The following is a 15,283-nucleotide window of genomic DNA, read 5'->3' as shown; positions in this document are numbered from 1 at the left end:
GAGAGCCAGCCACGTGTTCATGCTCTGCCTTTGTGCAATTGATAACAGTCCTGGTTGGAGGTGGAAACAGAGAAGGGAAACGTCACAAAGCTTTATGTTCAATACTGTCACCACCCCTGCCTGAAGAGTCTCCCAGCATTTCATCATGTCTAGACTATATGCGCTGTGTGATCTTGTGTAGTAGCCTCCTCTATCATAATATAATATTACAAAGCCCTAAGCCCTTTTTAGTTTTGAACAGTAAATGGTCATCGTTATCTTCAGAATGAGCAATTCAGACTACTGCCTAAGAACCAGAAGAATAAAAGGTGGATGCACATCTAACATCTGGAGCTGGGCAGATCATTTAGTCTTCAAGCCTGTCATAATGATTAATCAGCTAGGAAAGACTGTGAGCCTTTTATCCTTTTGCTTCCACCACGGAGCAGTTGCTTATGCTGCTAAGAGATCCGCTTTTGAGTCATGGTTTACCAGTCCAAACAAATGCCCAGCTTGGCTGTACTGCTAAAAGAAGTTACTGACAAAGAAATGCACTGAGGATTTTTTTGTTATCTTTGTCATCCATTTAATTTTTCAAGCATGTTATTTTATCAGAAACATTTGCTTACTTTTGGAGGCATTATAGCTTAAAATGTTATGGAAAAGAGCCTTGATATTTTAACTGACTCAAAACCAGAAAGAAACCTGCAATGGGAGTAATTGGGAAAGTTAATCCATGCAGAACTTGTTACGAATAGCAGCCAAATTATCTGTCTCTTGGTTTTCAAAATGTATGAAGCCTCCAAAGTATTGGGAAATTGGCTTAACACCATAAGGTTGTATTTAAGCAGTAGGCAAAATAGGAAACAGATATAAAAATCTAGTCTTTAAAATCTAGTTTTTGAGACCTTGGTGTATACAGAAGATCTGTTTTCAGGGTTTCCTCTGCAAGAAAGCTGGTCAGAAGGTAACTCTGGAAATTGAAGCCAATATTCTTGCATAGCTGGTTGCCTTCAGAATTTGAAATTTTAAGCAAAAATGTCTAAAACTACTAAATGTGTAACAAAATAATCACTTCATTCCCTCCGAATTCAACTGGCAGAGCTGTTGAACTCCTGCAGGCATGGTAATGACTTTGTATGACCCATGAAATTTGACTGAAAACCCTTCTTCATTAGCAGTTGGTTGTCTTTGTTGTAGTTTTGCTCCTGGTATCCATAAGATCTCCTAGTTTGCCTTTATGAATAACACCATGACAGCCAACAAGCAGTTTCTTTTCCTTGTAAACATGGGTTTCCACTGATAAATATATTACATTCTAGTTCACTCATTGGTTATTTACTGGGTTGTGATTGTTTGTATCTGTCTCCACTTTTTGAAGTGCTCAGTAAACAAATCAAATGTGCTTTTGGGATCCCCACTGATTTTAGAGGGTGCAGAGCACCTGCATCTCCTCTGGATTTCAGTGAGGTTTTGCTGGATGCTTAAATTTCTACAAAATGCAAGTGGTTTTATTTTTAGAGGATTCTGAAGGAGATATTTCCAGGGATATGATTTCAGCAGAATTGAATGATGGTTAAAGGCTGAGGGAGTAGAGTGGGCTCAGAGACTTTTTATCACCACTGAATTTCACCTCTGATCTCTGCAGCCCCTGGGAATGAAAAGTGCCTTTGGAATTGTGTGTGGTTTTCTTTCGTTCCACTGAGCTTTCCACTGAAGTTTTCTGTCTTGCATCTGTGTCTTTGTAAAATTTAATGCAATGGCAAAACAAGAAGCTGCCTCCTTTCTGAGGAGCAGGCTCAAGCAAACAGGAGCACAGCCCTGGTTTTGTGTGCTCAGAATGGGTGCAAACTTAGCACCTTATTTATCACCAGGATTTCTAACCTTCAGATGCCATGGCCCATAAATGACTTCTCCATAATAATATTTATCAAAGTATTTCTTGTCTAATTATTCATGCTGAGCTTGTTCTCTAAAAATTTCTCTTGAAAGAATCTTTTAAAAGTTTTTTTCTTTTGAAAACAGGTTCATGACCACATCAAACAGAGATTCATGTTGCCGTTAGTTTAATTACCAGCAGCCCTCAGGGAAAACTCACTCAAAACTCACTTTGTTGTAATTGCTTCTCTCCCTTTCTCTCCCCCACTCTTTCTACCTTTCCATGTTTGATTGCTGCAGAAGTCATCGTATGGTTATGCATTTTTAAGCTCGTTTTAGGTACTAAGGGGTTTATGCCCTTTTTTGCCCATAAACTATCAAATTATAAATAATTAATAGATTATGGATGCTGGAAAAGGAGCTGGCAAAAAAAAATCCACTTTTTTTTGAGATAACAGTTGAAGTTATCTTTGTTTTTTAACTTTTAAGCAAAAAGGCAGATAGTGGTTTCCTCCCCAGTGCCATGCCATGAGATTAGATCCATAACCTGTGGATCTATTCCAGGCATAAAAGCCACTGCACCTAGTCTGGCTTTATTCCCTTTGAAAAGCAGCATGGATGCCTCATTGGGATGAAGTGCAAAACATAACATAAGCAGTGCTGACCTAACACGACATGATACATGGCAGATTTGCTTTAAAAAGAGCAGCATTCTCAAATCTGTTTTGAATTAGAAAAAGCGTTTGAGGGAAAGAAAAGAAAAAGGGAACCATTTCGTAGCAGGCATCTGAAAAATAACAGTTTGGAGGAATGAGGAAAAATTGTCAGGCAAAACCTTACAGTTAAAGCTGAAAAATATATTTCTAACACTGGGGATTATGAGTGTATATCTTATTCTTTGTTTTTATTTAAATAAAATCTTGGCAACTTGAGTGCATACTATGATGGTCCAGCATGAGAACAGCTACTCAACGGTGAAATTTTCAGCAGTGCTCTGGCAAGAGGTTATTAGTCATAGTCCCAGTATCATACAAGAGCCAGAGCCAAGGATTCAAGAAGCAAAACATTCCCCTTTGGAGATAGGTCAAGATTAGTCACTTTTGTTTTCTTTAATGGGGGGAGGGGGACAGTGGGGGTTGGGTTGATTTGGGGTTTATTTTGTTGGGGGTGAAGAGTTTTGGACACATTTTTATGCCAGTTGGGTCTTGTACTCTTCACTTTTTAACCCTAAAGTACTGTAAATATGCCACTGTTCCACACCGGGAACGAGAATCTGCAGCTAGGGGAAAGCTTTTGTCTGACAGCCAAACTTCTGACAACGAAAATATGGAGTGATATTCAGAGCTGTACTGCTGCAGTTAAGCCAGCAGAAAGGGTCCTCCAGAGGCAAGAACCACGGGGAGTTTTCTTCACATCTGTGGAACTGAAGCATCTGAAATACAAGTGCCTGTTAGCTGAACAGAGCCTTTCTTTCCTCTGCAGATAGGTATCAGGGTGCTCATCCAGGAGGACCCCACGGAGAAATACTTTGCTAAACAAGAATGTGGTTGAGAATGAGAAAGCAACCTGTTTTCAAGCCTCCTGTCTCAATAATAAAAGAACAGAAAAGTGCTGTGAAGTTTTCCTTGAGACTGGAAGATGTGCCCAGGACAGGGAGAGTATTTTTAAGGTTTTGTTAGAGCCACTCATCCAAGCTGATGTTAAGAATGTTTATTGTATTTGAAGGTGGGAGGATGGTGCCTCAGTTTTCCCCACGTTGTGCTGGGAATAACAGGACTTACCTGCTGTGCTTAGGTGCACCCAGATTTGCACAGTGCTGTAGATGCCCTAAACATGGAATCATAGAACTTCCTGAGTGGGAAGGGATCCACAACTGTCATCAAAGTCCAGCTCCTGGCCCTGCAGATGACCATAATTTATTCTACAACTCTATTCAAACTATTACACAGAGATAAGGGGCTTTTTTCCTCGTTTCTTTGATCAATATTTCCACTATATTTCTTGTTATCTCGAGCCTGTTTCCCATATTCCATAAGGCTGGATTTCAATTTAAGCATAATTTGGGAAGCTGTTTATGATTATGGTGCTGGATGGATATCCAGTGATTTTTGCAGATGCATTAACTTCTAATACTTCTGGTAATATTGATTCACTTGCAAAGAAAGAATCTCTCCCTTCTTGCCAACTCGTGTCTTACTTTTAAACAGAGAGGGAGGAAAGTTGTGTCTGGTCAAGGAGATACTGTTTCCTGAAGGTGGGGCTATTGTTAATGGAGATAAGCTAATTCTTGAAAATATCAGAGTGTTCAGATAATAGGATAGGGGGATTTGATCATCTTTGGCAGTTTCTGACAAAAATTATATTTAGAGACAAGACCCTCACCTTCACTTTCCTGGCTTCATGAAAGGGGGGAAAAATATTCCAAACTCCCTTGTTTATCTACTGATACACTGTTAATTTAGAGGAAAGGGTTAAAAAAAATAAATAGCTGTCCTTTGTAATATTTTAGAGGAAAAAAATGTTCTATCCTGAGGCAGTGCTGGGCCAAAGACTGTAGATTTTGGATGCTGTTCTGACTTGAAAATTTCCATGTGTTTTAAGTTTCGTCTGATTTATCTAAAACAAGAGTCAACCACAAATTTTAATTGCTTGGCTATAGGCTTCTGGATGCCAGATAGATCTGTGAGCGTTGCACACATCTGGGCATGGACTGAGCACTGGGAAGCCAGCAGGACTGGCCTGGGAGCCTGGGGAGTGGTGAGCCAGAAGATAGGCCTCATGGCCCAAGGCTACATCTAGAACTAGAGAAAGGCTCTCAGGAAAAGCTGATTTCCAACAGTTTGGGTATTTTAAAGAAGCCAAATATTTTTACAGGTTGTTAATAAGGGGTGACAAAGCACTGAACTAAGACCACAGTTCTCTGCTCTCTCCTCTTCAGTGGCAGCTGTTTCTGACCATCTCCTCCAGCCACATCCATCATGGTCCTCATTTCTGTTTTGACTTACTAGCATTTAAGTCATCCCTTCCCAACATTTTTACCCTCGAGCCTTTCTGAATCCACTCCACTTCTGAAAGAATCACAGAATCATCACAGAATGATTGTCTGGGTTGGAAGGGACCTTAAAGGTCATCCAGTTCCAACCCCCTGCCATGGGGACACCTTCCACTAGACCAGGCTGCTCAGATCCCTATCCAGCCTGGCCTCAAACACTGCCAGGGATGGGGCATCCATAACTTCTCTGTGCAGCTTGTTCCAGTGCCTCACCAGCCTCACAGCAAAGAATTTCTTTCTTACACCTAGCCTGAATTTCCCCTCTTCCAGTTTGAACCCAGAAAAAAAAAAAAAAAAAATTCTTAAAAGAAGTTCTGTTCCAAAATCTTTCCACCTTTTGAGGTCTTATACTCCCTAACAGTCCATGACCAAACGTATTTCGCTTTCCTGTAATTAATTCTCCCAACTGCCAGCATCCTACCAACCTCTTTGTTGGAATGAGTGGTTTGTATTTATCTTACCTTGCTTTTTGTTAGTCAAGCAGCAAGTTATCGACAAATAATCTTATGAAGGTGACCTGTAAAAAACCAAACCAACTTGTTTGTAACTTTTGATTTCTACTTATTCCTCAAAATTTTTAAGATCTTAAAGGAATTGATCTCTTACATAAGCACAGTATCTGTTGATGCTGCTTGTAGGGAAAAGTGGCAGTATCATAGAAGAGAGTTTTGATAACATGCTGCTAATATTCTGATATTTGGTCTGCTGTATTTTGTAGGATTTATTTCATCACATGTTACTGAAGTGGCTTTTTCATATTAGTTTTTTAGTTTTTGACCTATCAGAGTGTGTCTCTTACTACCATTGGTTTCAAATGTAATTCAGGGAAGACACCTAATCTGAAAAAATAACATTATAGTTGCAACCTACACTCTTCTAAGAATAATGAAAGAAATGGAACTGAGTGAATAGTTAACCAGAGATGTCATATTTCCAGAAACTTTGAGGAAGCTTTTAGAAAAACATACTTTTCTTTGAGAAAAAGAACATTTGGAAAAGAAAAATAATTCTCTGAAGTTTAGGTACTTGCTAATCAAAATTGCTTTCCCAATCCTAATGGAAAGAACAGATGCATAAATCAGATAAATCAGCCATGTAATTTCTCCCATTTCCTATAGCTTGAGCATTTGCTAGATCTTATGCTGCACAACCAGAACAAAATTCTCCAAACAAACAAAAATTACTTTAAAGTGCCACAAGTGTTACAGTCAGTAACCAAATGGCTACATGCTGGTGTTGCCAGTTTGTTTTAATTCCCAAAACAATTTTTAAAAAATGTGTGTCAAAACTGAGTTTCTTTACAGTGCATTAGGAACTCACTGTAGAAGTCAAGCCCTTTGTAACAGTTCACTGATATCAAGATAACTTCTGGAGAATCAGAGCCAGCAACTGGTATATAAATCCTGGTTGTTGCTGAGCTCTGATCCTGACTCAACGGCTCAGAATTTTCTCCCCAGGGTCATCACCCTCTGTTGGATGCACAAGCAGTGCACCCTGATCAATGCTGAATTCTCAGCAGCTGTTCAAGGCTCTTACTACAAAAAATAAGTGTTTTTATGCTTTTGAGAAGTGTAAGATAAATATTTTCCTATAAAAATACACAGCAAGATGAGAACAGCAACAGTGTGAGTTTATTGGAAAAACAGACCAATTTTTAGTATCCAAAGCAGAGATTGTCACTGATAGCTTTATGCAAGAGAGCTGGTTTTAGAACTCAGGGTGTAGCAAGTGCCTTTCTTTCCAAAGATGCTTCTCATCTGAAAAATTATCCGTTTTATTTGCCAGTTAAGACAGTGGTTGCAGTATTCATCTATAATGTTTTCATTGACTAGAAAGAGATTTATCCATGTAATCCTCGAAACCTGTCAATTTTGTTCCTCAGAAGCTCAGCCCTCCTGTTTTTCGAGTAATGATCAATCTTATAGTAGAGTGGCTTTTCACTGGTTCCATTTCTTCTATCCTTTCCCCAGACACCACACACATACTTTCTTCTTTGGCCAACTCTAAAGAGAAACTGCAGACAGTCTGGAGAGCAAGTCTTCCTCCATGCAGATTACATTCTCCTTTAAACACCTCACTGGCAGGAATATAACCTCCAACAAAACTGCTGCCTCATCTCAGGCACTAAAATAAACACATCAAAGCCAGAAGTTCTGATAGGGGCTTTTGCAAAAGTCTGGGATCTTGGGTATTGCAAATGGAAGGGAGGCACATTCCATGATTTTTGAAGAATCATGCACCTGAAGAAAGAAGCGTTCCTTAATAATCCTGAAACCATTGGTCTCTCCTGACACTATTATAGAGAAATCTTTAAAATAAATTCTCTGGGAAGAAGAGAATTATCAAGCTTATCCTTGAGCTCCTCTAGAAAGCCACTCCTAACATCGTACCTGTTCCTGTCCTCAGAGCCATCCAGGATAAGGCTTTAACTTGCTGAGATATCAACATGTGAGAGGACTTGGCAAGAAGAGGAGCCAGGGGAGCTTCTCTCTGAAGCTTCCTCAAATATTGTGAAGAACTTAAATAGGAAGAATCCCATCAAAGACAAACATGATTTATAACCACATGTTTTCTTCCAGAAAAGACTCACTGTTGTTAAGTACCACTGGATACATACACATTCCTTCATAACATTGCCATTAACAGGTATCACAAATTCTGGAACATTTTTTGCCTTTCATCTTTTCTCCAGATGAGTCACTGGTGGGCCTGGTGATTATTTTGTTAGCAGAAAGGACTTTTTTGTTTGTTTTTATCAAAGATAAAGATAAAGCTAGCTTATTAGTGAGTGTGGCACTGAGCAGCAAACACTTTAGAGATTTGATACAACATGGAGAGATGTTCAAAGAAAGCATCATCTTTTGCTACACTACAGAGCAATAGGGTCCTCCTTAGTAACAGGCCACCAGAAGTGATACATACATGAAGGTCTCCCCAGTCCTCTTTGGTTATTTTGAAATAGTGCCTTAAAGAATTAGTTCACTTTGAGACAAAATGCTGCATCCACAGGAATGAATGCTACTTAAGTCAGCGTAGCAGACTTGGAAGTGTAATGTTTTAAAAGCAGCTGAAATCTTCCTTTATCACATTTTCATTCAGCCAAGTGTTGTTTGCGTCCTGGCTTCCCTCTTCTCCTTCAGCAGTTTCATGCTTGGCTTTCTTTACTGAGAACAAGGACAGCACCCCTGAAGCCACTGAGAGAGCAGTGATCTGGCAAAAATCCTCTTCATTATGGACAAAAAATCTGTTTAATCAGTCAGCCATATTAAGAACATAGGTAGTTCTAAAACACCATTCTGTTCAAAGGGACTATGATTTTTACCCTTAATATTTGCTTTTAAAATCCCTGAGGATGAGAATGGAGGGCAGATGACACAGCTTTAATCAACAGCATTAATCAACCTTGATGTCTCCAGATCAAGGAGCAATGCTTGGAATAACCTATTAATAATTTGTGGTCTTTGTGGCTGAAATTATGTCAAACTCAAAATTTTGTCCTTCAGCTTCCTGTGGCTGAAAATACTCTTCCACTCAGCTCTGTAATTGTGTCTGTCATTGCCTTTTCCTGGTAAATTCCTGTAATTAGTTTTGGGAGTAGGTCTCCAAAGTGCTACCCTTTAGTTCTCCATTACAGGGGAGCTTAAAAGAAACTGTTCTGTCCCTGGAGTTGTCCCTGGAGCCAGCCAGGCTTCTGTGTTTTGTTTTGGTTTGTTTGTTTTGTTTTTAAAAGCAAGGAAATAAATTCATTGTTACATATTATGTTCCAGATCATACCATGAACTTTTTATGAAAGCTTAAAATTACAAAGTGTTGCAAGTTAATATAGCGTGAAGATTTGTGGAATTTTAATAGATAAAGATAATAGACTATTTTAATTGAAAATTATTTTGTTCTTTCAGTAAGAACAGTCTCTGTTTTGTTCAGTAGCACCTCCTGGAATGCTTTTGATCCCTTTACAAATAGTATTACCTTTATAAACTCATGTCACTAAGGCTATGAGAATTGGGATTGTTCAGCCTGGAAAAGAGAAGGCTTTGGAGTGACCTACTTGTGGCCTTCCAGTACCTGAAGGGAGCCTACAGGAAAGATAGAGACTATTATAACAGCATGTTACAATTTTCCTCATGATGTGCATTTAGGATTTGTGTGCTAAACTTTCAGCCTTCGTGAAGAACTGTTTGGTTATGGGTTGTTTTTTTTTTTCTCAGTGCACTGCATGGATGGGATTTAATTGCTTTCTAAGAGATAGATTCAAAACTTGTTTAAATCTTCTTCTCTCCATCTGTGCTCAGTCTATGATCCTTGGATTTTTATTTTTTTTTAAACTTAACTCAGAGGATGGAAAAATTTTGTATTCATACAATATTTCAGTAAGACTTAGGAATAACTGTGGTGTTTAATTTCTGAACTTTCAAACACTGCTTCCTCTTCCCAACAACTGTGAAATACAAAGGAAATTATTTGCATATAAAGAATCTGATCATCCAAACATCATGCTTCTAATGAAACATAAATCAGCTACAAAGAGCTTACTTAGTTTTTCCTAAAGGAAACAAATCAGTCTGAGTTATTTTTCTATGTAATTAAAAATGTTTGCTTTTTTTAAGTAGAGAGATCAGAGTTGTTCAAAGCGGTTAAGATTAGAGCAACATCAGCAGTTTCTCTGTTTGCTTTACTTTTATTCGTTCTGGCATCAGAGCTAATTTCTAATCAAGTAAATGTGTTTGAAAGTATGATTCAGGGGAGATGATACATTTCTCCATGCTAACTGTGTAAGGCTGGCTTAATAAAAAGGATATTGCACACAATGACATTTTTCTAGTGGGTATAATTATCTCTGCAGCAAGCAAGTGAATGATGTATTTCAGGATGTGTGTTTGGATGATGACAGGAAGATTGGGCACGATAATAAGCCGGGCTGTTCACCAGCAAGCCTCTTTTTCTGGTACATCAGATGCCTGTGATGACAGTAGAAGTTGCCTTCTGGTGGCTTTTACTTCTCCTTTTAAAATGTCTCATACTTTAAGCAGATACTCCTTTAGCAGAATCAAGAATAGGGGCCCCTCGTCCCACTGCTGCCTCATTTGCCAATGTCATCTTTTCTGATAGAGCCCCAAGAAGCAGAATATTCATGTACAGAAATCCAGACTGCCCCTTCCCTTGTAATATCCAAAGAACACGTTACTATTCGGGATTGATTCAGTCCAAGATTGGTACAGAGCCCACTGAAGCCACTGGGAGTCTGTGCTTGCCAAAATCTACCACTGAGTTCAGTGTGTCTTGGAGCAAGCCCTTCACGGGCACAGAACCCCCTGGGAAATGGAAAGCAAAACTGATTAAACAACAGCTAAACACAACCAGCCTTCTGCACCTCCCTCCACAAAAGCTTTGTGGCTTTAGAGCTCAGCCCCAAAAAGCAGGAACATGGAAGACGAAGGTCTTTACTTTTAATCTCATAAGGCTCAGATCAATAGCAATTAGCTCCTGCCTCTGCTTCTGTGGGCCTCCTGCACACCACAGCTGCAGCAGCCAGACCTTGTTGCCTAGAAAAAATTAGACATTTATATCTGGGAATTTATTTCCCAGCAAGAATATTCACTTCTCACTTCTCCCCAGTACTTCATCACCAAGATGCACAGCTGTTGAAGGGCTATCCAGATCTCAGTCCAACCTACTGTCATGTTCAATAGTTCATCACTGCAAGAGTTTCATGAACGCATGTTTTCCAGATATATCTCCAGTCTGTGTTTCCTCTGGTAATCCCCGCCTGGAATCACAAATTAAGAAACATATAGCAAAAAGACATTTTTGTAGAAGGAAAAGTTGTCTTTTGGATTCTGAAGATAGCTGTTTGTCTGGAGGCTTTCACTGCAATCCTTCCAGCACAGTTGTCTCAGAAAACAAACAATACCTGAGCAGTGGGGGATACAGGAATGAAGTATTTTTGTAGGTTTCACTACCACTGTGACACTTGGATCATCACAAGTTTGCCATCTGTAATGGGCACCATTTTGGCAAAATGTGTCTTTTTTTAAGGGAAGGAATAAATAGCGATGAAATGAGAACCTGATGATCTGCTCAGTTTTCCATCTGCATTTTCCTCTAGAAATATTGAACTTATCTGTTCTTCAGCTTCCTCATTTCATAGAATCTCATCTTTCAACAGCCATTTCCATCCAGAATTACTAGTGTTTCATGTACCATCTAGGGTGCTTTGCCTAATGTTTTCAAAACCAGCTGCAAAGTATAAATCTCTGGCACCTCATATTTTTAAATCACTGTATCTGCTTCCCTACCAGTTGTGCAAAGTGTTTGAAAAAACCCAGCATTTTCTCTATGGTGGAAAAACATTTTAGTCTCTGCTGAAATCCTCCAGGTTTGTTGATGTTCTGCTCAGCCTTACTGTCTTTTACTATCCTGTGTGATACTTGGATGACAGCCAGGCACATATAAATTGCTCCCACTCATGCTTTCTCTGGCAGTTTTATGTGCCTTTCACTATTTTCTAGCAGATATTTTAGGCAACAATTTATTCCTATCACTTTTTTTTGGTTTTTTCTACTTGCTTTCTTTTCCCTTTCTAAAAAGTATTACATTTTTGCCTAGAATTTAGTCAGTGTTTTAGAATCCCTGTGGATCAATGTGTCAGAGACTTTAATGACAAAATTGAGGCTTTCTTATTATGCTTGAAGAAGGGAGTAGAAAGCCATAAGGCAGAGTGTTACTGCCTAATTTCAATGCTTTTACCATGCCAAGGGTCAGAGAGTGGTCAGGACTTTGAAGCTGGAAGTGCCCATCTTCCCCTTGGAATATCTTGCTCAGTACTTAGGATTCAGGGCAGAGAGGATGCTCCCAATGCCACATAAAAGGGGTGACATTGGGTACTTCTTGACTGGGAGACACAAGAAACCAGACGCTGGATCCATGGTGCTCCTAGAAACACCTTAGTCTCAATTTTTCTCTGAGTACCACAAATATATGCCAAAATACATCCATAACCTAACCTCTCTTAGGTATCAGCATTTTCTCCGAAACATTAGAAGAAAGAGCAGAAAAAAGGGGAGAAAAAGAGAAATTAAATAATTTAAGGAGCCTCTGTCTAGAGAAGAAAATGAGCATTATGGATACAGGATGAACCCCTGGTGTGCCCCAGTCAAGAAATCAATTTTTATTTCTTATTATTAATTAATAAGATTAATAATCTTGGAATCCTTAGCTTTTGTCTTGCTGAGGATCATGTCACTGAGATAGCAGTCCTAGGGAATGCTGTGCCCACTGGGTTTTGAGAGCATAAAACTGACTCCCAGCTGCTATTCATCATAGCAGCAAAAAATACCTGTGGGCATTTTGTGGCCTGTTGTTAACTGAGCACAAATTGAGCAAAGAGCATCACTCAGTCCCAGCTTAAGAATTGATTAGATCACTGCAAGTCAAGCAGTTATTTACTAGAGCATATTGGTATTATTAGGGCATAAAAGCATGCTAGAAGTTTGTAATTAAAAAAAAAAAAAAAATGGACAAAATAATAACCAAAACACACACCCACACACCCACACACCCACACCCCCAAAAAAAAATAAAAACCAAAAAAAGACCAAAAAACCAGAATTCAGTTCTGGGACTTAGTTCTCCATTCCAGCAGATCTCTTTAAAATCCCATTTGTCATGTTCACCCAGATATAAAATGAGTGTCAAAGCACACACCAGAAGTGAGTATTAACAAGCTTGTCCCCATCCAACCCTGACCTATAACATGAAAATTTCTAATGATCTGTTTGATGAACTGTGGATCTGTGGTATCTGCACAGAGGTTGTTGTGATCCTAAGTAATGTCACATGTCTGTCACCTGGTTTGTTGCAATTTTCTTGCGTGCTGCTACTGAACAACTCTCCCCTTCGCCCTTGTAGGTCACACAAATGGACCAGAAGCTGAACCGCATCACAGACATGCTGCACCATCTGGTGTCCCATCAGCAGGGGGATCAGGGCAACAACAGATCACCTCAGAGAAGCAACAACAATGCCAGTTCAGAGCTTTTCCTCCCTAACAACACCCTGCCCACCTACGAGCAGCTGACAGTACCGGGAGGGAACGAAGATGACATATCCTGATGTGGTGCAAGTCTGGGTTGGGCTGATCCTACTTTTCTCCTCTGAACAGGACTGAGTGTTGAGAACCTGGGAGAAATTAAGTTCATCAGCCAACCAAGAAATCATGCAACTGCTGTATCTACACCACTAGTCTCCAACATGCTCTTCCAAAGTTACCCACAGTAGCCAAAGGATTGCCAGGCTTTCTTCCACCAGGCAAAACTTCCAGAACTTCCACACTGATTTTGTTCCTGAACAAATGATCACAACTTGCTGTTTCTCAAAAAGACCAAAATGATGTAAAGACAGGCAAAATGGCAAGGATTTAGAGCTCATGTAATAATAATAATAATAATAATAATAATAATAATAATAGTAATAATAATATTCTAATAATACTTGAACTTAGATGGAAAAAATGCATTCTGTTTATGAATCTGCAGATAGCAATTTGTTTCTACTACTAAGGTTTTTAAAACAAACTAGGATAACTTATGTTGTTTTTGTTGTATAAACATACACTAACATTCTAGACAATAACAAACCATGTACTGAATGATTTTCTTTTTCTGTTTTATTTTAGTGTTACTACATAAACAGTTATCGGATAATGACCAGATTTTTCAAATCTGTTTTTCTTCAGGGAGGAACTAATCCTTAATCTGGAACAATACTATTTATAGTGGAAAGTGCTATAGATTTTCTAAGATACCAGTTTTTCATGGGAAGACAATAAAGTATTATATAGCAAAAAATCATTCTGCTTCTAGAAAACTGTTGCCAAAGAATCTATATATAAATAGAAAACACAGTGGTCTGAATGTACTTGTCCTGAGCATTTTAAAAGGAAGGCATTCTACTTCTTAAATATGCTGGGTTTTAGCTTACAAATACCAAGAATAATACAAGAGGCTGAAGTGGCTGGACTTCACTGGTCAAGTGTTTGAGCTGGCCACTCACAGAACATCCACACTCCTTGCAGGAATTGAGGCTTCAGTTCAGGAAAGCATCTCTATATCCACACAGCACATATGACGATTTTAATGTTTTCATGAATAATCTCTTGAGAAACTCATCTCCCTGCAAGAGTCAGTTGGTATTGACAAGTGCCAGCTCTTTATTTAGAGACTTGAGGGCCTCAGCTACAACCCATGAGGCTGAGCCACACTTGCCCACATGATGACTGCAATGAAACCAACAGCGTTGGCTCAGTGTGAGTCCTCACACACCACATGAGCAGGAGCTGGGCTTTGATTACTGAGGCTGAAATTACTAAACCCTTGCAGGGACTTAGCACCTGAATCATATCAGTCTTTAAAGCTGACAGCCTCAGGAAAAGCTCTTTGGTCCAATGTGGTGGTAGTGGTAGCTTAAACTGCTGGGGAAAGGAAAGATGCAGACACATTTATCAGCTCTTGCACTTTGAGCATCCTGCACATCCAGTGCACCCTGTTCCCCTCACTGCAGAGCCTGTAGCCCACAGTGGTCTCCTTCTCCTGGGGGATGCCCTAAAGCCTCATACCTTGGCACAGCAGTTAGTGTTGCCAGTCTTCTGACCACTATTACCAATCTGAAATACTGATGCATAATGAAGGAGATCACAGGGAACCTTCTCATAGGGAACTCTCACATTCTGAGCTTTCTTTCCAATATTTTTTCTCTTTCACTTAGACTGCAGAGAAAGTCCTGTATTAAATATTCTGTATTTCCAGATTCTGTTACAGTTATCCAGCCTCTCTGTTGTACAATACATAAATGTTAAGGGTGTAGAAATTTACAGGCATAAAGAAGAATCGTATCAGGGCATTATGTTTTCATAGAAATCAAAATTATTTTATGATTTTGAATATTTTTAAAATGAGATTCATTATGTAATTTCAGGTTATCTATCAGCCTGTTAATTTCCTAATAAAATGCAGGACAAGAGTGCCATGTCTTTTGGTTATTCTAAAATCCAGACACTTGATATACACAAGAAAGTGGATGGCTTTTCTTCTCCTTTCTCTCTTAGCCCACTGTACAGTGTAAATATGGCTTATTTGCAATGCATGACTGTAAGCCTTCTGCTGATTCTTCACTAGAGAAATAAAAGAAGATGCACTTTATCAGCTGGGATGACTGGAGAGAAAGTTGTGTCACGTAGCCCTGGCTGAAAGCAGACAGGTCTGTGTGTTTGTAGGGGCATTGTTTTAAACAGAAAATACGTCCATTCCTGCCTGTTTTTCCCAAGACCATACCTCCATTCTCTGTTTGACACCTAATCTTGGTGATATCAGTCTGGCA

At 39.2% G+C, this 15,283-nt stretch overlaps 1 protein-coding gene across 3 annotated transcripts in view; it reads left to right on the top strand.

Moving 5' to 3' along the window:
• The window catches only part of KCNQ1 (potassium voltage-gated channel subfamily Q member 1), a 334,459-nt gene extending 319,416 nt beyond the window's left edge, over window positions 1–15,043 (top strand). For 2 of the 3 annotated variants that reach the window (XM_058855420.1, XM_058855435.1), the window contains one exon: window positions 12,818–15,039. In XM_058855420.1, the coding sequence (XP_058711403.1) occupies window positions 12,818–13,021 (204 nt within the window). In that variant the 3' untranslated portion in view covers window positions 13,022–15,039. Of the gene's footprint in view, window positions 1–12,817 lie in introns of all 3 variants that reach the window. The other variant, XM_058855429.1, reaches the window with a different exon arrangement.
• Window positions 15,044–15,283: the final 240 nt, after the last annotated feature.

The sequence above is a fragment of the Poecile atricapillus genome, chromosome 1 (assembly GCF_030490865.1).
Source record: "Poecile atricapillus isolate bPoeAtr1 chromosome 1, bPoeAtr1.hap1, whole genome shotgun sequence".
Lineage (NCBI taxonomy): Eukaryota > Metazoa > Chordata > Aves > Passeriformes > Paridae > Poecile > Poecile atricapillus.
The sequence above is the reverse complement of the archived record's forward strand: the minus strand, read 5'-3'. Positions and strand labels throughout refer to the sequence as shown.